Source organism: Rhinoraja longicauda, chromosome 7 (genome assembly GCF_053455715.1).
Source record: "Rhinoraja longicauda isolate Sanriku21f chromosome 7, sRhiLon1.1, whole genome shotgun sequence".
Classification (NCBI taxonomy): domain Eukaryota; kingdom Metazoa; phylum Chordata; class Chondrichthyes; order Rajiformes; family Arhynchobatidae; genus Rhinoraja; species Rhinoraja longicauda.
In genome coordinates this window covers 4,754,577-4,779,060 of record NC_135959.1, presented here as the reverse complement: position 1 = coordinate 4,779,060, position 24,484 = coordinate 4,754,577, and the positions used below count along the sequence as shown (strand labels likewise).

General features: G+C 49.8%; 1 protein-coding gene across 2 annotated transcripts in view; it reads right to left on the bottom strand.

Moving 5' to 3' along the window:
• myo7aa (myosin VIIAa) overlaps window positions 1-24,484 on the bottom strand; it is a 148,296-nt gene that overhangs the window by 80,321 nt on the left and 43,491 nt on the right. For both annotated transcript variants that reach the window (XM_078402011.1, XM_078402012.1), the window contains 9 exons: window positions 21,419-21,538; window positions 20,303-20,445; window positions 17,908-18,118; window positions 16,248-16,383; window positions 13,445-13,551; window positions 11,932-12,069; window positions 6,159-6,317; window positions 2,834-2,926; window positions 890-984 (listed from right to left, as the gene is read on the bottom strand). In XM_078402011.1, the coding sequence (XP_078258137.1) occupies window positions 890-984; window positions 2,834-2,926; window positions 6,159-6,317; window positions 11,932-12,069; window positions 13,445-13,551; window positions 16,248-16,383; window positions 17,908-18,118; window positions 20,303-20,445; window positions 21,419-21,538 (1,202 nt within the window). The remainder of the gene's footprint in view (window positions 1-889; window positions 985-2,833; window positions 2,927-6,158; window positions 6,318-11,931; window positions 12,070-13,444; window positions 13,552-16,247; window positions 16,384-17,907; window positions 18,119-20,302; window positions 20,446-21,418; window positions 21,539-24,484) is intronic.

Below are 24,484 nucleotides of genomic sequence, written 5' to 3'. Positions count from 1 at the left end.
GATCCCCACACACTAACACTATCCTCAACACAATAGGGACAATTTTACATTTATACCAAGCCAATTAACCTACAAACTTGCGCGTCTTTGGAGTGTGGGAGGAAACCGAAGATCTCGGAGAAAACCCACGCAGGTCACGGGGAGAACGTACAAACTGCGCACAGACGGCGCCCGTAGTCGGGATCGAACCCGGGTCTCCGGCGCTGTAAGGCAGCAACTCTACCGCTGCGCCACCGTGCTGTCCTAAGCTGTGAGACTTGAAGCCCTTGCGACTGGGACCATTGTCTCCAATGTGTAGGATAGTGTTAGTGTGCGGGGATCGCTGGTCGGCGCAGATTCGGCGGCCGAAGGGCCTGTTTCCGCGCTGCGTCCCTAAATAAAAGGGGACTTCCATGCGAGATAAATCGCAACAAGCAGCAGAAGTTGGATTTCGAGCTTGTCCCATTAGTTCATAAGGTCATAAGTGATAGGAGCAGAATTAGGCCATTCGGCCCATCAAGTCTACTCCACCATTCAATTTTGGCTGATCTATCTCTCCCCCCTGACCCCATTCTCCTGCCTTCTCCCCATAACCCTTGACACCCGTACTAATCAAGAATCTATCCATCTTTGTCTTAAAAATATCCACTGACTTGGCCTCCACTGCCGTCTGTGGCAAAGAATTCCACAGATTCACCACACTCTGACTGAAGAAATTCCATCTCATCTCCTTCCTGAAGGAACGTCCTTTAATTCTGAGGCTGTGCCCTCTAGCCCTAGACTCTCCCACTAGGGGAAACATCCTCTCCACATCCACTCTATCCACAGTTCAAGACCACGGCTGATGTGTTCATTGCCTCTACACCTCCCGACCGCACGACTTTGTAGCACCTGTCCGTCTGGAACCCACCTGTCTTTAAAGCCCCGAGCCACCTTCTGGATCAGGATAACCTTGTCCGTGATGGCCTTGTCCCTCTCAATCTCCAGCAGCATGTCGTGGTGGTCCTGGACAGAAGGTAAAAGCAAGCTGGAACACACTGGAAAGAAACATCCTCCGCTCCCCAAACAGTCAGTGGGAGTCAGGGACAGGTTAGTGTTGGGAAGCAGAGAATCACAGCGAGATGGTGCATCATCGATACAGGAACCACAGACACCAAGGACCGGGCTTTCAATGACAGAGTCCCCCCCTGGTTACGAATGGGATCTATTTTTAAGTTCTTAAGTTGCAAGACAAAAAGCATATAAACTTTATTTAGTAACCATGCCTCCACAGTATTGACATGAATGGCATTAAAAGTGCATAAGACTAATAAGAATAATAACAGAGAGATACCGACAGACAGACAGACAGACGACAGACAGACAGACAGACAGACAGACAGACAGACAGACAGACAGACAGACAGACGCACACAGACAGACGCACACAGACACACGCAGACAGACAGACAGATACACACACACAGATACACACCCACACAGAGACAAATGCACACACACACAAACACAAACACACACACACACAAGCAAACACACAAACAGACACAAACACGCACAATCACAGACACAAACACACACAGACACACACACAGACATACACACACAGCCACAAACACACACAAACATACACACACACACACACACACACACACACACACACACACACACACACACACACACACACACACACACACACACACACACACACACACAGACATACACACACACACACACACACACACACACACACACACACACACACACACACACACACACACAGACAAACATACACAGACAAACACACACAGACAAACACACACAGACAAACACACACAGACACACAGACAAACACACACAGACAAACACACACAGACAAACACACGCATTAAATTCGATATTTCCATATTCGTCAATTCTAACCCCACGGTTCAGCGGACACTTAGCGGTTTCCATGACGATGACCTTCTACATTCGCCGCGACACCGGGGAGGATCTGGGAGCTTCCCGACAGGTGGGAAGGAACTTCTGCCGCCCTTGACGCCAAACTCGAACATACAAAGCGGTCTCCTGACACGGCAGAGGCTGAGGGTCGCGGATAAACAAGGCCGTGGGCACAGAGTGAGAGAAGATCGCGGCACGGTGGCGCAGCGGTAGAGCTGTTGCGTTCCAGCGCCGGAGACCCGGGATCCATTTTGACCACGGGCGCCGTCTGTACGGAGTTTGCACGTTCTCCCCGCGACCTGCGTGGGTTTTTTCCGGGTGCTCCGGTTTCCTCCCACGCTCCAAAGACGTGCAGGTTTATAAGCTAATCGGCTCGGTAAAATTGTAAATTGTCCCTAGTGTGTGTAGGATAGCGTTAGTGTGCGGGGATCGCTGGTCGGCGCGGACCTGGTGGGCCGAAGGGCCTGTTTCCGCGCTGTATCTCTAAACTAAACTAAACAAAAACAAACTAAAAACAAAAACATTTTTTATAATGAGCCCAAGGTCAGAGGTGGTGCCAACGTCATGCCCACCCACCCCACTCAGAACCGGCGGTCTCGGTGGCGCAGCGGTAGAGTTGCTGCCTTACAGCGGATGCAGCGCCTGAGACCCGGGTTCGATCCTGACTGCGGGCGCCGTCTGTACGGAGTTTGTACGTTCTCCCCGTGACCTGCGTGGGTTTTCTCCGAGATCTTAGGTTTCCTCCCGCACTCCAAAGACGTGCAGGTTTGTAGGTTAATTGGCTTGGTAAATGTAAAAATTGTCCCTAGTGGGTGTAGGATAGTGTTAATGTGCGGGGATCGCTGGTCGGCGCGGACCTGGTGGGCCGAAGGGCCTGTTTCCGCGCCGTATCTCTAAACCAAACCATTCACACCTTCAAGAAAATCTTCGTCTTCCCAATCTGCCAGTCATCAACTCGGCCCAGGAAGGCTTCCGCTATTCGCTGGCTCGTCCCACGCAGATCGCCCTGGCGAAAGAAAATGGTGAATGTTGGTTTAAAATGAAAGACTTCAAGTTTAGTTTAGTTAATTATAGTTTGGCACAGAGGCCAAGTCAATGGATATTTTTAAGGCAGAGGTAGAAAGATTCTTGATTGGTACGGGTGTCTGGGGTTACGGGGAGAAGGCAGGAGAATGGGGTTGAGAGGGAGAGATAGATCAGCCATGATTGAATGGCGGAGAAGACTCGATGGGCTGAATGGCCTAATTCTGCTCCTATCACTTATGGCATAGCGCAGAAACAGGCCCTTCAGCCCACCGGGTCCACACCGACCAGCGATCCCCACACATTAACACTACCCTACACACACGAGGGACAATTTTACATTAATATCAAGCCCCCCCCCCCCTCAACCCCATTCTCCTGCCTTCTCCCTACAGCGTTTGACGCCTTACTAACCAAATCCAAAGACGTGCGGGTTTGTAGGTTAATTGACATCGGAAAAAACTTCCCCCAATTGTGTAGGTAGTGGACACAAAAGTGGGATAACATAGAACATGGAAAGTGGGATAACATAGAACATAGAAAGTGGGATAACATAGAACATTGAAGGTGGGATAACATAGAACATTGAAGGTGAGATAACATAGAAAGTGGGATAACATAGAACATAGAAAGTGGGATAACATAGAACATAGAAAGTGGGATAACATCGACATAAGCATGTTGGGACAGTGGAAGGTTATTCCCTTATCATGTATCTGAAAACTGTAAATGGCTCGATTGTATTCATGTATAGACTTTCTGCTGACTGGCTAGCACGCAACAAAAGCTTTTCACTGTACCTCAGCACACATGACAATAAACTAAACTGAGTTCTAATTTGTATCTCACTATTTAAAAAAATTTAAACTCACTTATTTTGAAAACTTATAACAGAACCACAAATATTAAACTTGAAATAATTTTGGTGTACTTACTTTATGTACAGAATGACAAAGAGAAAAACAGTTAAAAGTTTAATCTGTAAAGTTATATCGAAATTCAGTTTTTGCTCTTAACTAAAGTAAGCATGCAGCTACTGCAGGCAGTGAGGAAAAGAAGTGGCATGTTGGCCTTCATAGCGAGAGGATTTGAGTTTAGGAGCAAGGAGGTCCTACTGCAGCTGCACAGGGCCATGGTGAGACCACACCTGGAGTACTGTGTGCAGTTTTGGTCTCCTAATTTGAGGAAGAACATTCTTGCTATTGAGAGAGTGCAGCGGAGTTTCACCAGGTTAATTCCCGGGATGGCGGGACTGACATATAATGAAAGAATGGATTGACTGGGCTTATTTTCACTGGATTTTAGAAAGATGAAAGGGGATCTTATAGAGACATATAGAATTTTTAAGGTATCGGACAGGCGAGATGCAGGAAAAATGTTCCTGATGTTGGGGGAGTCCAGAACCAGGGGTCACAGTTTAAGAATAAGGGGTAGGCTGTTTAGGACTGAGATGAGGAAAAACCTTTTCACCCAGAGAGTTGTGAATCTGTGGAACTCTCTGCCACAGTAGGCAGTGGAGGCCGATTCACTGGACAGTTTTCAAGAGAGAGATAGATATAGCTCTCAGGGCTAGCGGAATCAAGGGATATTGGGAGAAAGCAGGAACAGGTACTGATTCCGGATGATCAGCCACGATCAGCCACAGAAGGTAGTTGAGGCCAGTTCATTGGCTATATTTAAGAGGGAGTTAGATGTGGCCCTTGTGGCTAAAGGGATCAGGGGGTACGGAGAGAAGGCAGGTACAGGATACGGAGTTGGATGATCAGCCATGATCATATTGAATGGCGGTGCAGGCTCGAAGGGCCGAATGGCCTACTCCTGCACCGATTTTCTATGTTTCTATGTTTAACATAGCAGTTGTTTCAGTCTGTTTGTTCAGCAGTCTGATCACATCGGGTAGGAAGCTGTTCCCGAGTCTGGTGGTACGTGCTTTAAAGCTTTTGTATCTTCTGCGCGACGGGAGAGGGGTGTTGACCGGAAATACACGTTGGCAGAGGTTTGCACAGGATGCCTGTCCTTTCACACCCACACACGGAACTAACAACGTCACCAGGTGAACACAGTGCTCCAATGACAGGATACGGGCGGCAGAAGTGGTACAGCCGATCAAGCCGCTGCAGGAGTAGGCCATTCGGCCCTTCGAGCCAGCACCGCCATTCAATGTGATCATGGCTGATCATTCTCAATCAGTACCCCATTCCTGCCTTCTCCCCATACCCCTTAACTCCGCTATCCTTAAGAGCTCTATCCAGCTCTCTCTTGAATGCATTCAGAGAATTGGCCTCCACTGCCTTCTGAGGCAGAGAATTCCACAGATTCACAACTCTCTGACTGAAAAAGTTTTTCCTCATCTCCGTTCTAAATGGCCTACCCCTTATTCTTAAACTGTGGCCCCTGGTTCTGGACTCCCCCAACATTGGGAACATGTTTCCTGCCTCTAATGTGTCCAACCCCTTAATAGTCCCAAAGACGTGTGGGTCTGTAGGTTAACTGGCCCCGTGTAAAATTGACCCCCAGTGAGTAATGAGTGGATGAGACAGCAGGATAACGCAGGACGCGTGCGGACGGGCGATCGATGGTCGGCGTGGACTCGGTGGGCCGCAAGGGCCCGTATACTGGAGCGGCTAGGCTTGTATACACTGGAATTTAGAAGGATGAGAGGGGATCTTATCGAAACGTATAAGATTATTAAGGGGTTGGACACGTTAGAGGCAGGAAACATGTTCCCAATGTTGGGGGAGTCCAGAACAAGGGGCCACAGTTTAAGAATAAGGGGTAGGCCATTTAGAACTGAGATGAGGAAAAACCTTTTCAGTCAGAGAGTTGTGAATCTGTGGAATTCTCTGCCTCAGAAGGCAGTGGAGGCCAAGTCTCTGAATGCATTCAAGAGAGAGCTGGATAGAGCTGTTAAAGATAGCGGAGTCAGGGGGTATGGGGAGAAGGCAGGAACGGGGTACTGATTGAAAATGATCATCCCTTCTCTCATTCCTTCTCTCCTGAGATGCTGCCTGACCTGCTGAGTAAAGAGATTTTTGGCAGATGGTTGGACAAAGACCAGCGATGAAGAGACACAAAGATAAGGATGGAAGAGGTGCGAAGTTTGAAGCCGGAGGATGGAATGTAGGTGGGAGGGGACTGAGATGGAGGGAGAGTTGGTGGGAGAGGCAGGGGGAGGTGGGTGGGGATGGAGGGAGGGGATGGTGTTTGGCACTCACCTGTTTATAAGCTGGTTTGACCCCAGGCATCAAGACCCGGTACCGGTCGACAAACTCCACGAAGGTGTAGCGGATGGGATAGCCCGCTCTTCGGATACGAATGGTCTCCATCATGCCAGAGTATCGCAGCTGACGCACGCACAGCTCCCGGTCAAACAGCTGTTGGTACAGCCAAGAGCAACACGTCAGCCACACGCAACAGTGGAAAGCAACACACCAACCACACGCAACAATACAGAGCAACACGTCAGCCACACGCAACAGTGGGGAGCAACACGTCAGCCACACGCAACAGTGGAAAGCAACACGCCAACCACGCATTAATAGAGCAACACGTCAGCCACACGCTACAGTGGAGAGCAACACGCCAGCCACACGCAATAGTGGAGAGCAACACGCCAACCACACACAATAGAGAGCAACACGTCAGCCACACGCAACAGTGTAGAGCAACACGCCAGCCACACGTAACATAGAGAGCAACGCTCCAACCACACGCAACAATAGAGAGCAATGCTCTAACCACATGCAACAATAGAGAGCAACACGTCAACCACACGCAACAATAGAGAGCAACATGCCAACCACATGCAACAATAGAGACCAACACGTCAGCCACACACAACAATAAAGAGCAACACGCCAACCACACACAATAGAGAGCAACACGCCGGCCACATGCAACAATAGAGAGCAACACGCCAACTACACACAATAAAGCAACACGCCAACCACACGCAACAGTGGAGACCAACACGTCAGCCACACGCAACAACAGAGAGCAACATGCCAGCCACATGCAACAGTGGAGACCAACACGCCAGCCACATGCAACAGTGGAGACCAACACGTCAGCCACACACAACAATAGAGACCAACACGCCAGCCGCACGCACACATAAAGAGCAATACGTCAGCAACACGCAACAATAGGGAGGAACAATCCAACCACACGCAACAATAGCGAGCAACGCCAACCACACGAATGCATGAAGAGCAACACATCCGCTACACGTCTACCACACGCAACAATCGAGAGCAATGCGCCAATCACACGCAAGAGCAACATGTCAACAACATAAAGCAATGCCAATCACACTCACGAATAAAGAGAAACATGTCAGCCACACGCAAAAATAGAGAGCTACACGTCAGCCACATGCTTAAAGATCAACACGCCAACCACACGTAAGAATAAAGAGCTAAACTTTATGTAGAAACAAGGAACTCAGATGCTGGTTTACAAAAGATGCAACAAAGTGTTGAGTTTAGTTTGGAGATACAGCCTGGAGACAGGCACTACGGCCCACCCAGTCCGTGCCGCCCAGCGATCCCCGCTCACTATCCACACACACACTAGAGACAATGTACAATTTCACATAAGCCAATTAATCTACAAACCTGTAAGTCTATGTAAATGTAGGAGGAAGCCGGAGCACCCGTGAAAGCCCCACGCAGGTCACGGGGAGAACGTACAAACTCCTTACAAACAGCACCCGTAGTCGGGATTGAACCTGGGTCTCTGGCGCTGTAAGGCAGCAATTCTACCGCTGCACCACCGTGCTGTAATGGCGGAGTGAAACTCCGAGCCTGTCCGATCTCTCCCTGTCGCCCATGCCTTCAATTCCTGGCGACATCCCAGAACCAGGGGCCAGTTTAAGAATAAGGGGTCGGCCATTTAGAACGGAGATGAGGAAAAACTTTTTCACTCAGAGAGTTATAAATCTATGGAATTCTCTGCCTCAGAAGGCAGTGGAGGCCAATTCTCTGAATGCATTCAAGAGAGAGCTGGATAGAGCTCTTAAGGATAGCGGAGTCAGGGGGGTACGGGGAGAAGGCAGGAACGGGGTACTGATTGAGAATGATCAGCCATGATCACATTGAATGGCGGTGCTGGCTCGAAGGGCCGAATGGCCTCCTCCTGCACCAATTGTCTATTGTCTTTTTTGCACCCTTTCCGCTTAATGGCACCCTTCCGACACCCGGGTGACCGAAACTGAACACAAATACTCCAATTACAGGTTCGCGATCCTCGTGTACAACTGCAACGCTGCCTCGGCAAGGCCAGCAGCATAATCGAGGACCAGTCTCACCCCAGCCACTCCCTCTTCTCCCCCTCTCCCGTCAGGGCAAGAGGTACAGAAGTGTGAAAACGCACACCTCCAGATTCAGGGGCAGTTTCTTCCCAGTTATCGTCAGCCAACTGAACTGTCATATCACCAACTACAGAGCGGTCCTGAACTCCCACCTACCTCACTGGAGACCCTCTGACTATCTGTAATCGGACTTGACCTTGCACTTAACGTTTTACCCTCTGTCAAGTCAAGTCAAGTTCATTTGTCACATACATATGCAGTGAAATGAAAGTGGCAAAGCCTGCGGATTGTGCTAAAACTAATAAACAGAATAGAATTACTTTTTGTTTAACACAAAAAATAAATTAATACAGTAAATTAAATGAGTCCCTGGTAACATGAGAGTTAACAGTCCTGATGGCCTGTGGGAAGAAACTCCGTCTCATCCTCTCCGTTTTCACAGCGTGACAGCGGAGGCGTTTGCCTGACCGTAGCAGCTGGAACAGTCCGTTGCTGGGGTGGCAGGGGTCCCCCATAATGTTGCTGGCTCTGGATCTGCACCTCCTGATGTATAGGTCCTGCAGGGGGGCGAGTGTGGTTCCCATGGTGCGTTCAGCCGAACGCACTACTCTCTGCAGGGCCTTCCTGTCCAGGGCAGAGCTGTTCCCAAACCAGATTGTAATGTTGCCGGACAGGATGCTCTCTGCAGCCCCAGAGTAGAAGCACTGAAGGATCCTCGGAGAGACTCTGAATTTCCTCAGCTGTCTGAGGTGGTAAAGGCGCTGCCTTGCCTTACCCACCAGAGTGGCAATGTGTGTTGTCCATGTCAGATCCTCTGTGATGTGGACCCCCAGGTATTTAAAACTGCTCACCCTATCCACAGTAAATGACAAATCTACTGGAATTTTTTGAGGATGTAACTAGGAAAATTGACAGGGGAGAGTCAGTGGATGTGGTGTACCTCGACTTTCAGAAAGCCTTCGACAAGGTCCCACATAGGAGATTAGTGGGCAAAATTAGGGCACATGGTATTGGGGGTAGGGTACTGACATGGATAGAAAATTGGTTGACAGACAGAAAGCAAAGAGTGGGGATAAATGGGTCCCTTTCGGAATGGCAGGCAGTGACCAGTGGGGTACCGCAAGGTTCGGTGCTGGGACCCCAGCTATTTACAATATACATTAATGACTTAGACGAAGGGATTAAAAGTACCATTAGCAAATTTGCAGATGATACTAAGCTGGGGGGTAGTGTGAATTGTGAGGAAGATGCAATAAGGCTGCAGGGTGACTTGGACAGGTTGTGTGAGTGGGCGGATACATGGCAGATGCAGTTTAATGTAGATAAGTGTGAGGTTATTCACTTTGGAAGTAAGAATAGAAAGGCAGATTATTATCTGAATGGTGTCAAGTTAGGAGGAGGGGGAGTTCAACGAGATCTGGGTGTCCTAGTGCATCAGTCAATGAAAGGAAGCATGCAGGTACAGCAGGCAGTGAAGAAAGCCAATGGAATGTTGGCCTTCAGAACAAGAGGAGTTGAGTATAGGAGCAAAGAGGTCCTTCTACAGTTGTACCGGGCCCTGGTGAGACCGCACCTGGAGTACTGTGTGCAGTTTTGGTCTCCAAATTTGAGGAAGGATATTCTTGCTATGGAGGGCGTGCAGCGTAGGTTCACTAGGTTAATTCCCGGAATGGCGGGACTGTCATATGTTGAAAGGCTGGAGCTATTGGGCTTGTATACACTGGAATTTAGAAGGATGAGGGGGGATCTTATTGAAACATATAAGATAATTAGGGGATTGGACACATTAGAGGCAGGAAACATGTTCCCAATGTCAGGGGAGTCCAGAACAAGGGGCCACAGTTTAAGAATATGGGGTAGGCCATTTAGAACGGAGATGAGGAAGAACATTTTCAGTCAGAGAGTGGTGAAGGTGTGGAATTCTCTGCCTCAGAAGGCAGTGGAGGCCAGTTCGTTGGATGCTTTCAAGAGAGAGCTGGATAGAGCTCTTAAGGATAGCAGAGTGAGGGGGTATGGGGAGAAGGCAGGAAAGGGGTACTGATTGAGAGTGATCAGCCATGATCGCATTGAATGGCGGTGCTGGCTTGAAGGGCTGAATGGCTTACTCCTGCACCTATTGTCTATTGTCTATTGTCTAATCCCATTTATCTCGAGTGGCGTGTACGTCCTCGGATGTTGAGCCCTTCTAAAGTCCACAATCAGTTCCTTTGTTTTAGTGACATTCAAGAGGAGGCTATTGTCCTGACACCAGAGTGCCAGATCAGCCACCTCCTCCCGGTAGGCCTTCTCATCGTTGTCGGAGATCAGGCCCACCACCACAGTGTCATCAGCGAACTTGATGATGGAGTTGGAGCTGAACCTGGCCCCACAGTCATGTGCGTACAGGGAGTACAGTAGGGGGCTAAGGACGCAACCCTGGGGGGATCCTGTGTTCAGGGTGAGGGGGTTAGAGGTATGTCTCCCCATCTTGACCACTCTGCCCTGTATCTACACGATGGACAGCAAGATTGTAATCAGCCCTGCTGAACGGATAGCATGCAACAGAAAAAGGCTTTTCACAGTACCTTGGCAAACGTACCAATAAACCAAACTGAACTAACATGACGTCCAAACTGAAGAAGGGTTCTGACCCAAGAAGTCACCTAACCATGTACTCCAGAGATGCTGCCTGTCCCGCTGAGTTACTCCAGCATTTTGTATTTATTTACGGTGTAAAACAGCAGCTATCTGCACGTCCCGAGTTCTCTCAGATCCCCGAATGAAGAAGGCCAGTGTGCCAACAGCCTTATTCACCAGCGGTAGAGTTGCTACCTCCCAGGGCCAGGAACCCGGGTTACATCTCGACTACGGGTTCCGTCTGTACGGAGTTTGTACGCTCTCCCCGTGACCTGCGGGGGTTTTCTCCCAGATCTTCGGTTTCCTCCCACACTCCAAAGACTTACAGGTATGTAGGTTAATTGGGCTGGGATAAAATATAAATTATCTCCAGTGTGGTCGACACAGAATGCTGGAGTAACTCAGCGGGTCAGGCAGCATCTCGGAAGAGAAGGGATGGGTGCCGTTTCGGGTCGAGACCCTTCTTCAGACTTGATCAGAATAAAGGGGAGGCCATTTAAAACCGAGGTGAGAAGGGACTTTTTCACCCAGAGAGTTGTGAATTTGTGGAATTCTCTGGCACAGAAGGCAGTGGAGGCCAAATCACTGGATGAATTTAAGAGAGAGATTTAAGATAGAGCTCTAGGGGCTAGTGGAATCAAGGGATTATGGGGAGAAGGCAGGCAGGGGTTACTGATTGTGGATGATCAGCCATGATCACAATGAATGGCGGTGCTGGCTCGAAGGGCCGAATGGCCACCTCCTGCACCAATTTTCTATGTTTCTAGGTTTCTAAGACCTGAAACGTCACCCATTCCTTCTCTCCAAAGATGCGGCCTGTCCCGCTGAGTTACTCAAGCATTTTGTGTCTACCTTCGATTTAAGCCAGCATCTGCAGTTTTCCCCCCCACACACATTGTCTCTGGTGTGTGTAGGATAGTGTTCGCTGGTGGGCGCGGACGCGGTGGGCCGAAGGGTCGGTGCCTGCGAACGAAACTAAACACCGCCCGATTATTCTGCAACGCGAGCAGTTTGGACCAACAGCCCGTCACAACTAAAGCCCGCTGGCTGGCGGTTCCTACCATGGACTTCTTGTACTCATTGGGCTTGATGCAGCGCACGAAGAAGGGCTGGCAGACGCCGAGAGTTCTCATCAGCAGCTCCAGCGAGCGCTTGAACTGGCTGCTCAGCGTCGGCGATCGTTTCCTGGTCTCCGCTCCCTGGAGGAAAGAGAAAGGGTCGGACAATGGAGTTACGAAAGCCACAGGAAGCAGCTAGAGAACAGGAGACACTTTCCTGTTGCATCGACCTCCGTCGAACGTTGCGTTTAACTCCTGCACTGCTGTGCAGCGGTCAGTTTAGCTTAGTTTAGAGATACAGCGCGGAAACAGGCCCACCCAGTCCGTGCCGACCAGCGATCCCTCCGAACGCTAACACTACCCTGCACGCACTCGGGACAATTTACAATTTCGTCAAGGCCAATTTCATCTACTAATTGTACCCTTTTGGGATGTGGGAGGAAACCGGAGATCCTGGAAAAAAACCCACGCAGGTCACGGGGGGAAACGTACAAACTCCGCACAGACAGCGCCCGTAGTCAGGATCGAACCCGGGTCTCTGGCGCAATGAGGCGGCAACTCTACCGCCGCGCCGCCGTGCCGCCATATTATCCCACGTCCCTGTTATAGCGGACAATCGCCAATACTGGACGTCATCCGTCATGACGAGGCTTTACTGTATAAACAAGTACAAGTCCACCACCACCCATTTTTCAGCAACTGGTAGTCCGGCACCTCCTTTAATCCGGACAAAATCACGAGAATGCATTTGAAATCTCCCCCCTGGAAGTCCCCCCGAAAATGTGGGGCCTAGACCAGGTGAGGCGGCCGATCTCGACCTCATGGGGATTTCCACGGCCGATCAAATTTGCCCCCCCCCCCCCCCCCCCTGCGGCCTGGGCCCCTGGAACTCCGGCCCGGCCTGAGCCGGCAGATCCGTTCCCATCGCCGACTCCAGAGGCCGGACTTTGCTTGGCCCGGTGTCAATAGACAATAGGTGCAGGAGGCCATTCGGCCCTTCGAGCCAGCACCGCCAGAGAATTGGCCTCCACTGCCTTCTGAGGCAGAGAATTCCACAGATTCACAACTCTCTGACTGAAAAAGTTTTTCCTCATCTCCGTTCTAAATGGCCTACCCCTTATTCTTAAACTGTGGCCCCTTGTTCTGGACTCCCCCAACATTGGGAACATGTTTCCTGCCTCTAACGTGTCCAACCCCTTAATAATCTTATACGTTTCGATAAGATCCCCTCTCTTCCTTCTAAATTCCAATGTATACAAGCCTAGTCGCTCCAGTCTTTCAACATATGACAGTCCCGCCATTCCGGGAATTAACCTAGTAAACCTACGCTGCACGCCCTCAATAGCACCCCCTCGGCGGCCTAGGCGGAATGTTCCGGCACCGTTAGGACACCTCTCGGAGGCCGCCGCAACACGGATAATCCATCCGGAAAGCCTCTGGAACCGAGGGCTTCCTGGAAAACCGCTGGTGGACCTGCATTCTCCTCGTTAGAGAAAAAAAAATGGCTGACGGTTACCATGGCAACGTCGGCCTGGAAGATCTGCTTGATGAACTTATTCTTGGAGGAGTGGACCAGTTGGATGATGTCCCCGTGAAGGGTGTCACGGTTCTTCTCCAGAAAGCCTGCCAAGAAGGGGAGATCATTTGTTTGTTTGTCCATATTTTATTTCGAACGTGTAAAACAAAGAAAGATAAAAACAAAACAAAATAACAGAAAAATGTCATGAACGATAAACCTGTGCCCAACTCAATGAATAAACTCTCGCAAACAGCACAAATTAAGTCTTACATGTTCAAAATTTAGCTGGAATTTAGAGGATTGAGGGGGGATCTTATAGAAACTTACAAAATTCTTCAGGGGTTGGACAGGCTAGATGCAGGAAGATTGTTCCCGATGTTGGGGAAGTCCAGAACAAGGGGTCACAGTTTAAGGATAAGGGGGAAGTCTTCTAGGACCGAGATGAGAAAGTTTTTTTTCATATTGATCATATTGAATGGCGGTGCAGGCTCGAAGGGCCGAATGGCCTACTCCTGCACCTATTTTCTATGTTTCTATGTTTCTATGAAAAGAAGTAGGAAGAAGTATACACTTATTAATTCCTACCCCTTCTCCGCTGTTCACCAATTAATTCACAAACTTTATCCCATCTATATATATGAATGAATGAATGAATGAATGAATGAATGAATGAATGAATGAATGAATAAGTTTATTGGCCAAGTATGTGCACATACAAGGAATCACAACACAAACATACAGTTAACAATTAAGAATAAAGCATAATCACATCAAAACAATAAGGACACAACATTACGGTCTAAACATGTGGGTGAAAATAAACCAGAGCAAAAAAGAGACTTTGGTTATTGAGTAGAGCTATCACTTGTGGAAAAATAAGCTGTTTTTGTGTCTGGCTGTGGCTGCTTTGACAGTCCGGAGTCGCCTTCCAGAGGGAAGTGCTTCGAAGAGTTTGTGTCCAGGGTGAGAGGGGTCAGAGATGATCTTGCCCGCTCGCTTCCTGGCCCTTGCAGTGTACAGTTCATCAATGGGAGGGGTGAAGGTTGCAGCCAACAATCTTCTCAGCTGTGCGAACGATCCGTTGCACAGTGGCTGACTACAATCCAGGTGCACAATGGCTGACTAGAATCGTGCTTGGTGGCTGACTAGAATCCAGAAATCAGAGGTGCAAAGGGTCTTGGGAGTGCTGGTGCAGGATTCCCAAAAAGTTCATTTACCAGTCGAATCGGTAGTGTAGAAGGCAAACACAATGGTAGCATTTATTTCGAGAGGGATTGAATACAAAAATAGTGATGTAATGCTGAGCCTCTACAAGGCGCTGGTCAGGCTGCATCTGGGGTATTTCTAAGCAGTTTTGGGCCCCATATCTGAGGAAGGATGTGCCGGCTCTGGAGAGGGTCCAGAGAAGGTTTACAAGAATGATTGGGTTAACACATGATGAGCGTTTGGCAGCACCGGGAACTGCATTCGCTGGAGTTTAGAAGGACGAGGGCGAACGTCATTGAAACTTAACGAACAAAGGCCCAGATTGAGTAAATGCAGAGAGGATGTTTCCACTAGTGGGAGAGTCTAGGACTAGAGGACACAGCCTCAGAATTAAAGGGCATACCTTTAGAAAGGAGATGCGGAGGAATTTATTTTGGAAATCTGTGGAGTTCATTGCCTCAGACGGCTGTGGAGGCTAAATCAATGGATATTCTTGACCATGCCATTTTTTGATTAGTATGGGTGTCAGGGGAGAAGGCAGGAGAATGGGATTGGGAGGGAGAGATAGATCAGCCGTGATTGAATGGCGGAGTAGACTTGATGGGCCGAACGGCCTAATTCTGCTCCTGGAACTTATGAATAGGTGACGTTTCGGGTCGAGACCCTTCTTCAGACCGAGAGTCAGGCGAGAGGGAAACTAGAGGTGGCAAGAAGTTCGGAACAAATCAGAGCCGCAGGGACAGCCTAAGAGCCCACAATGGTCCATTGTTGGCGGTGGAAGAGGTGATGTGTGGTGCGTACAATGGGGCTAGCTGGCCAACTATGGTGGGGACAGAGAGAGATGGAATGCAAGGGGCGCTATTGCTACCCTATACACCGACCACCCTTTGTGTCAACAAAAATTGACATTAATGCACCATTGAACCATTAATCCTATAGTCTGCCCAACATTATTAAGGTAAAGAGCAGAGGTTTTTATTAAACAACTGTCCTAATTTGAGGAAGGACATCCTTGATATTGAGGCAGTGCAGCGTAGGTTATCCAGGTTAATCCCTGGGATGGCGGGACTGTTATATGAGGAAAGATTGGAAAGACTAGGATTGTATTCACTGGAGTTTAGAAGGATGAGAGGGGATCTTATAGAGACGTATAAAATTATAAAAGAACTAGACAAGCTAGATGCAGGAAAAATGTTCCCAATGTTGGGGGAAGTCCAGAACCAGGGGCCACAGTCTTAGAATAAAGTGGAGGCCATTTAAAACTGGGGTGCAAAGAAACCTTTTCACCCAGAGAGTTGTGAATTTGTGGAATTCTCTGCCATAGAGGACGGTGGAGGTCAATTCACTGGATGAATTTAAAAGAGAGTTAGATAGAGCTCTTGGGGCTAGCGGAATCAAGGGATATGGGGAGAAGGCAGGCATGGGTTACTGATTGTAGATGATCAGCCATGATCATAATGAATGGCGGTGCTGGCTCGAAGGACCAAATGGCATCCTCCTGCACCTTTTTTTCTACGTTTCTATGTCCACTACTTTAGTGGTTATTGTTCAGATTATTTGCCATTTGTTTTTTTCCAAATTATTAGCAGCTTACCTTTTGTTTCATAGTAGACAATGCCAGCAAAATGGCTGATGCCAAACTGGGTCTCATAATTGTTCTTTGGAGGGATGTAGTAGGCATTGAGCTTGTGCTGGGAGTTCAGTTTGTTCAGCATCGTTGTGTCTGTGCCCTAGGAGGAGATAGTCTTGTGAACGGAAGTCCATTATAAAACAATCTTGGAGCAACTCCGACAGTTTCATAGAGTCTTACAGCGTGGAAATAGGCCCTTCATCCCAACTTGCCCACACCGGTCAACATGTCCCATCTACACTAGTCCCACCTGCCTGCGTTTGGCCCGTATCCCTCCACACTTGTCCCAATGTTTCTTAAACACTGTGATGTTACCTTCCTCGACTAGATTTAAACTCTAAAATGCGTACAGTTTTGGTCTCCTAATCTGAGGAAAGACATTCTTGCCATAGAGGGAGTACAGAGAAGGTTCACCAGATTGATTCCTGGGATGGCAGGACTTTCATATGAAGAAAGACTGGATAGACTCGGCTTGTACTCGCTGGAATTTAGAAGATTGAGGGGGGATCTTATAGAAACTTACAAAATTCTTAAGGGGTTGGACAGGCTAGATGTAGGAAGATTGTTCCCGATGTTGGGGAAGTCCAGAACAAGGGGTCACAGTTTAAGGATAAGGGGGAAGTCTTTTAGGACCGAAATGAGAACTTTTTTTTCACACAGAGAGTGGTGAATCTGTGGAATTCTCTGCCACAGAGGGTAGTTGAGGCCAGTTCATTGGCTATATTTAAAAGGGAGTTAGATGTGGCCCTTGTGGCTAAAGGGATCAGGGGGTATGGAGAGAAGGCAGGTACGGGATACTGAGTTGGATGATCAGCCATGATCATATTGAATGGCGGTGCTGGCTCGAAGGGCCGAATGGCCTACTCCTGCACCTATTTTCTATGTTTCTATGTTTCTATGTGAATAACTTAAAAAATATAACACCGATTTCAATTAAACTTCTTCCATTAGCACCAAAGGGACGACGGTGAGTAAGGTGGGCCTACAATTGTCGCGCTATCGTGTAGCGTTTTGGCTGTAGTTCAGGAACAAACAAACAAACAAGAGTTTTAGTATATAGATGGCTGTATGGTAACTCAAAATTTCACTATACCTTAATCGGTACATGTGAGTAGACTCAACGGGCCAAATGGTCGGTCTCTGTTTCTCCCTCTGTCTCTCTCCCTCTGTCTCTCTCCCTCTGTCTCTCTCTCTCTGCCTCTCTCTCTCTGCCTCTCTCTCTCTGCCTCTCTCTCTCTGCCTCTCTCTCTCTGCCTCTCTCTCTCTGCCTCTCTCTCTCTGCCTCTCCCTCTCTGCCTCTCCCTCTTTCTCTGCCTCTCCCTCTTTCTCTGCCTCTCCCTCTGCGGGTGTCCGTGTGCGTATGCATGTGCCCGTGTGCCCGTGTGTCCGTGTGCGCGTGTGCGCGTGTGCGTGTGTGTGTGTATATATGTGTGTGTGTGTCTGTGTGTGTGTGTGTGTGTGTGTGTGTGTGTGTCTCTGTGTGTGTGTGTGTATATATGTGTGTCTCTGTGTGTGTGTGTGTGTGTGTGTGTGTGTGTGTGTGTGTGTGTGTGTGTGTGTGTGTGTGTGCGTGTGCCCGTGTGCCCGTGTGTCCGTGTGCGTGTGTGCATGCCTACGCCCGTACCTTGGGGAACTTGCTCTCCTCATCGATGAGGGAGATGATGTTCATGGGCTTGATGGCGATCATGTCCAGGGCGTCCTGGTTGTCGGTGAACTCGATGTGCTGCCAGTTGATGTTCTCCAGGTTGTACTCCTCCTGCTCCAGCTTGAACACGTGGCGCACAAAGAACTGCTGAAGGTTCTCGTTGGCAAAGTTGATGCACAGCTGCTCAAAGCTACAGTGGAGCAACACAGGACAATTGGAACAGTGGGCGCCAGAAAAAGAATGCTCTTCAATACATTCATAAGTGACCGGAGCAGAATTAGGTCATCAAGTCCACTCCGCCATTCATAGAAACATAGCAAATAGGTGCAGGAGGAGGCCATTTGGCCCTTCTAGCCAGCACCGCCATTCATTGTGATCGTGGCTGATCATCCACAATCAGTAACCCTTGCCTGCCTTCTCCCCATATCCCTTGATTCCGATAGCCCCTAGAGCTCTATCTAACTCTCTTTTAAATTCATCCAGTGAATTGGCCTCCACTGCCCTCTGTGGCAGAGAATTCCACAAATTCACAACTCTCAGGGTGAAAAAGGTTCTTCTCACCTCAGTTTTAAATGGCTTCCCCTTTATTCTTAGACTGTATGGCCCCTGGTTCTGGACTCCCCCAACAATGGGAACATTTTTCCTGCATCTAGCTTGTCCAGTCCTTTTATAATTTTATACGTCTCTATACGATCCCCTCTCATCCTTCTAAACTCCAGTGAGTACAAGCCCAGTCTTTCCAATCTTTCCTCATATGACAGTCCCGTCATCCTAGGGATTCACCTGGTGAACCTACGCTGCACTGCCTCAATAGCAAGGATGTCCTTCCTCAAATTAGAAGACCAAAACTGCACACAATACTCCAGATGTGGTCTCACCAGGGCCCTATACAACTGCAGAAGGACCTCTTTGCTCCTATACTCAAATCCTCTCGTTATGAAGGCCAACATGCCATTAGCTGAAGGCTAACATGCTATTTAATCTTGGCTATGTGTGAGAAAGTTACCCTTCAGATTCCTATTATAGTTGGGCAAAGGAATTTCTTTAGTCAGGGGGTGGTGAATCTGTGGAATTCTATCGCTCTCTCCTAACCCCAATCTCCTGCCTTCTCCCCATAACCCCCATTCTCCCCATAACCCCCATTCTCCCCATAACCCCCATATTAATCAAGCATCCGTCCGTCCGTCCGTCCGTCCGTTAGAGGCAGGAAACATGTTCCCAATGTTGGGGGAGTCCAGAACCAGGGGCCACAGTTTAAGAATAAGGGGTAGGTCATTTAGAATGGAGATGAGGAAGTTTTTTTTCACACAGAGAGTGGTGGAATTCTCTGCCACAGAGGGTAGTTGAGGCCAGTTCATTGGCTATATTTAAGAGGGAGTTAGATGAGGCCCTTGTGGCTAAAGGGATCAGGGGGTATGGAGAGAAGGCAGGTACGGGATACTGAGTTGGATGATCAGCCATGATCACATTAAATGGCGGTGCAGGCTCGAAGGGCCGAATGGCCTACTCCTGCACCGATTTTCTATGTTTCTATGTTTCTTTCAGGGGAACGTATTTGAGAATGTACGGGACCCACGTCTTACCTCTTTTTATTCTTTTATTAATCAAAAATATCTATTCAAATATTAAAATAATATATACAATACAGTAAAACCAAAACAGATTCCACCACCATAACACAAGACAAACAATAAACTATTATATAATGATCTTACATTCGTTGTCAAGGATGCATCTAATCCCCCCAGCGTTCCCGGATATCCCCCAGGGTGCCCCTGGACAGCACGTGGTCCCTCTCCGAACCCACCCGGGCATGGATGGAACGTAATCCCTGAAAAGGGGCATGCAGCCGGCTCGGGCAGAGCCCTCTTCCGCCTGGCGCCGTGACTCACGGACGGCCATCTTGGCCAGGCCCAGGAGCAACCCCACCAGGACATCTTCAGCCCCCCCCACCCTCTCCCCCACATACAGGGGGTCCAAAGATGAGGGTGGTGGGTGCGTGAAGTGTAGCCAGAAGGCAAGGAGCAGCCCCTTTAGATATTGGAACTAGGGGCTACAACCTCACCCACTCCATGTACACGTGGAACACGGACTCAAACACTCCATGCACACGTGGAACACGGACTCACACACGTGGAACATGGACTCACACACTCCACGCACACGTGGAACATGGGCTCGCACCCTCCGCGCACAGGTGGAACACGGGCTCACACACTCCACGCACAGGTGGAACACGGGCTCTTCCAGCCCGCTAACGTAGCAGGCGGCCGGCGAGTCTACGAACCGACCGTGAGAGAAGCTGGTCTCGGGGGATTCCCCAGTGCCGTGCCATCCGCCCCAGGTCCCCGACGTGCAGGGGCAAACATCTCACCTGTTGGAGTGGAAGTTCTCAAACCCAAAGATGTCCAGTAGGCCGATGGACCTGCGCACAGTCTTGGGTTCCCGCGACGGAGGTTTGTAAATGGCAGCGTTGATCTTCTCCACTATCCACACAAACAGCCGCCCATAGATGCCCTTGACGACGGACACGAGAGCACGATAACAATACAAATACAATGACAACGGACGGACAATGGCATCCTTGCTATTGAGGCAGTACACGAGGTTAATCCCCGGGATGGCGGGACTGTCATATGAGGAGATATGACCTACTCCTGTACCTATTGCCGATTGTGTAGGATGGAGCTAGAGTACGGGGCGGTCGCTGAAAGGTGCAGACTCTGTGGGCCGAGTGGACTGGACCCTAGTGAGACCGCACCTGGAGTACTGTGTGCAGTTGTACAGGGCCCTAGTGAGACCGCACCTAGAGTACTGGGTGCAGTTGTACAGGGCCCTAGTGAGACCGCACCTGGAGTACTGGGTGCAGTTGTACAGGGCCCTAGTGTGACCGCACCTGGAGTACTGTGTGCAGTTTTGGTCTCCAAATTTGAGGAAGGACATTCTTACTATTGAGGGCGTGCAGCGTAGGTTTACTAAGTTAATTCCCAGAATGGCGGGACTTTCATATGTGGAAAGACTGGAGCGACGAGGCTTGTATACACTGGAATTTAGAAGGATGAGAGGAGATCTTATCGAAACGTATAAGATTATTAAGGGGTTGGACACGTTAGAGGCAGGAAACATGTTCCCAATGTTGGGGGAGTCCAGGACAAGGGGCCACAGTTTAAGAATAAGAGGTAGGCCATTTAGAACTGAGATGAGGAAAATCTTTTTCAGTCAGAGAGTTGTGAATCGGTGGAATTCTCTGCCTCAGAAGGCAGTGGAGGCCAATTCTCTGAATGCATTCAAGAGAGAGCTAGATAGAGCTCTTAAGGATAGCGGAGTCAGGGGGTATGGGGAGAAGGCAGGAACGGGGTACTGATTGAGAATGATCAGCCATGATCACATTGAATGGCGGTGCTGGCTCGAAGGGCCGAATGGCCTCCTCCTGCACCTGTTGTCTGTTGACTGTTTCCGCGACGCATCTGGAAGCTCTACTGAAACTCACCTTCACAAACGCATCTCGGACGTCGAGCGCCTGGACCATGTTGAGGGGAGTGGAGACTGTCTCCCCCCTCGTTATAATGGTACGGCTGGTGAGACAGTTCTGGAGGTCCAGGCAATCTACCTGAGGGAGAAAGGAGCATCGAACAATGGTTTAGTTTAGTTTTGTTTAGAGATACAGCGCGGAAACAGGTCCTTCGGCCCACCACCGAGCCCACGCCGACCGGCGATCCCCACACGCTAACACTGCCCGACGCACACTATGGACATTTTTTAAAACATTTACACCAAGCCAATTAACGGTACACGATAGCGCGACAATTTTATGGCCCACCTTACTCACCGTCGTCCCTTTAATGGGAAAGCAAGTCGTTTTATTGAAATCGGTGTTATATTTTTAAAGTTATTCACATTTTAAAGTTTAAATCTATCTCCTAGGGAGGGAGGGGGGGGGGGAGGAGGGGGGGAGGTGGGGGGAGGGAGGGAGGGGGCAGGAGGGAGGGGGCAGGAGGGAGGGGGCAGGAGGGAGGGGGCAGGAGGGAGGGGGCAGGAGGGAGGGGGCAGGAGGGAGGGGGCAGGAGGGAGGGGGCAGGAGAGAGGGGGCAGGAAAGAGGGGGCAGGAAAGAGGGGGCAGGAAAGAGGGGGCAGGACAGAGGGGGCAGGAAAGAGGGGGCAGGAAAGAGGGGGCAGGAAAGAGGGGGCAGGAAAGAGGGGGCAGGAAAGAGGGGGCAGGAAAGAGGGGGCAGGAAAGAGGGGGCAGGAAAGAGGGGGCAGGAAAGAGGGGGCAGGAAAGAGGGGGCAGGAAAGAGGGGGCAGGAAAGAGGGGGCAGGAAAGAGGGGGCAGGAAAGAGGGGGCAGGAAAGAGGGGGCAGGAAAGAGGGGGCAGGAAAGAGGGGGCAGGAAAGAGGGGGCAGGAAAGAGGGGGCAGGAAAGAGGGGGCAGGAAAGAGGGGGCAGGAGGGTGGATAAGGGGGGTTGAGGGGGAAGGGGAAGTGGGGAGGGGAGGGGGAGGGGAGGGGAGGGGAGGGGGAGGGGGGGGCTGGTAGGAGAGGGTGCTGCACCAATGGAGGAGAGGTTTGAGCCCACTTGGTCTAGTAGAACTTTATTGCAGTCCGGGATCTGTTGTTTTATATTGGTAATAAATGGATCGGCGGGTCGAATTTACCCCGCTGCGGCCCGTGGCTCTGGAACTCCGGCCCGGCAGATCCGTTCCCATCTCCGAGGCCCATTTTCCCAACATGCTTTTAAGCTCATCCTTGGCCCAATTTCCCACATCTCTTTTAAACCCACCAAGATCCTTGGAGTAAAATGGATGAAGGGGAGCCAGTGGATGTAGTGTATCTGGACTTTCAGAAAGCCTTTGATAAGGTCCCGCATTGGAGAGACTGGTGAGCAAAATTAGAGCACATGGTATTGGGGGTAGGGTGTTGACATGGATAGAGAATTGGTTGGCAGACAGGAAGCAAAGAGTAGGAGTAAACGGGTCCTTTTCAGAATGGCAGGCAGTGGCGAGTGGAGTGCCGCAAAGGCTCGGTGTTGGGGCCGCAACTGTTTACCATATATATTAATGACTTGAAAGAGGGAATTAGAAGCAACACTAGCAAGTTTGCGGATGACACAAAGCTGGGTGGCAGTGTGAACTGTGAAGAGGATGTTAGGAGGTTGCAGGGTGACCTGGTCAGGTTAAGTGAGTGTAATATAGATAAATGTGAGGTTATCCACTTTGGCCACAAAAAAAAAGGAGGCAGATTCTTATCTCAATGGTTATCTCAATGGTTTTAGGTTAGGTAAGGGGAGGTGCAGCAAGACCTGGGTGTCCTTGTACATCAGTCACTGAAAGGACGTGCAGGTACAGCAGGCAGTGAAGAAAGCTAATGGAATGTTGGCCTTCATAACGAGAGGATTTCAGTACAGGAGTAAAGAGGTCCTTCTGCAGTTGTATAGGGCTCTGGTAAGACCAGATCTGGAGTATTGTGTACAGTTTTGGTCTAATTTGAGGAAGGACATCCTTGTAATTGAGGCAGTGCAGCGTAGGCTCACGAGATTGATCCCTGGGATGGCGGGACTGTCATGCGAGGAAAGATTGAAAAGACTAGGCTTGTATTCACTGGAGTTTAGAAGGATGAGAGGGGATCTTATAGAAACATAAGAGAGTTGTGAATTTGTGGAATTCTCTGCTACAGGGGGCAGTGGAGGCCAAATCACTGGATGGATTTAAGAGAGAGTTAGATAGAGCTCTGAGGGCTAGTGGAATCAAGGAATACGGGGAGAAGGCAGGCACGGGTTACTGATTGTGGACGATCAGCCATGATCACAATGAATAGCAGTGCTGGCTCGAAGGGCTGAATGGCCTCCTCCTGCACCTATTTTCTATGTTTCTATGTTTCTATTTATTACACTACACTGAACAAAAATTGAACTGAAAGTGTGTTGGGGGGGGGGGGGAGCTACTTCCGATAGCTTGGACAATCTCCAAAGGGCCAGGTTATTGTTTTCTATTCTTCTCCAATGTGGGAGACCCTAATATTGTAACAATGCAGTTGGTCTTCACCACTACTTCCATAGTCCATCCCAATCTGTGAACATGTATAACCCAAGGTCAGCAGGCACAGGGGAACACCACCACATGAAGGTTCCCCTTAGGGTGGCCAACTGTCCCGTATTAGCCGGGACATCCCGTATATTGGGCCAAATTGGTTTGTCCCGTACGGGACCGCCCTTGTCCCGTATTAGGCCTGGGGGCCGCTGTAGGTCCGGGCACTGTAGGCCGTGCAGGTACAGCACTGTAGGCCCAGGGGGCGTTGTAGTCCAGGACACTGTAGAGCCGGACACTGTAGGCCCAGCCACTGTCGGCCCGGACACTGTAGGTCCAGACACTGTAGGCCCGGGGGCCGCTGTAGGCCCGGAGGCCCAGGCGCCGCCTAATGGAGGTTGCGTTAGCAACCCACCTCCCGGCCCGGACAGCCGCCATTGGTGGAGCGGGAGCACGTGGCCGCTGGCTGGCTGAGGTCACGTGGGGCGCGGGGCGGTGACGTCACCTTTTGTCCCTTATTTTGGAGTGAGAAAGTTGG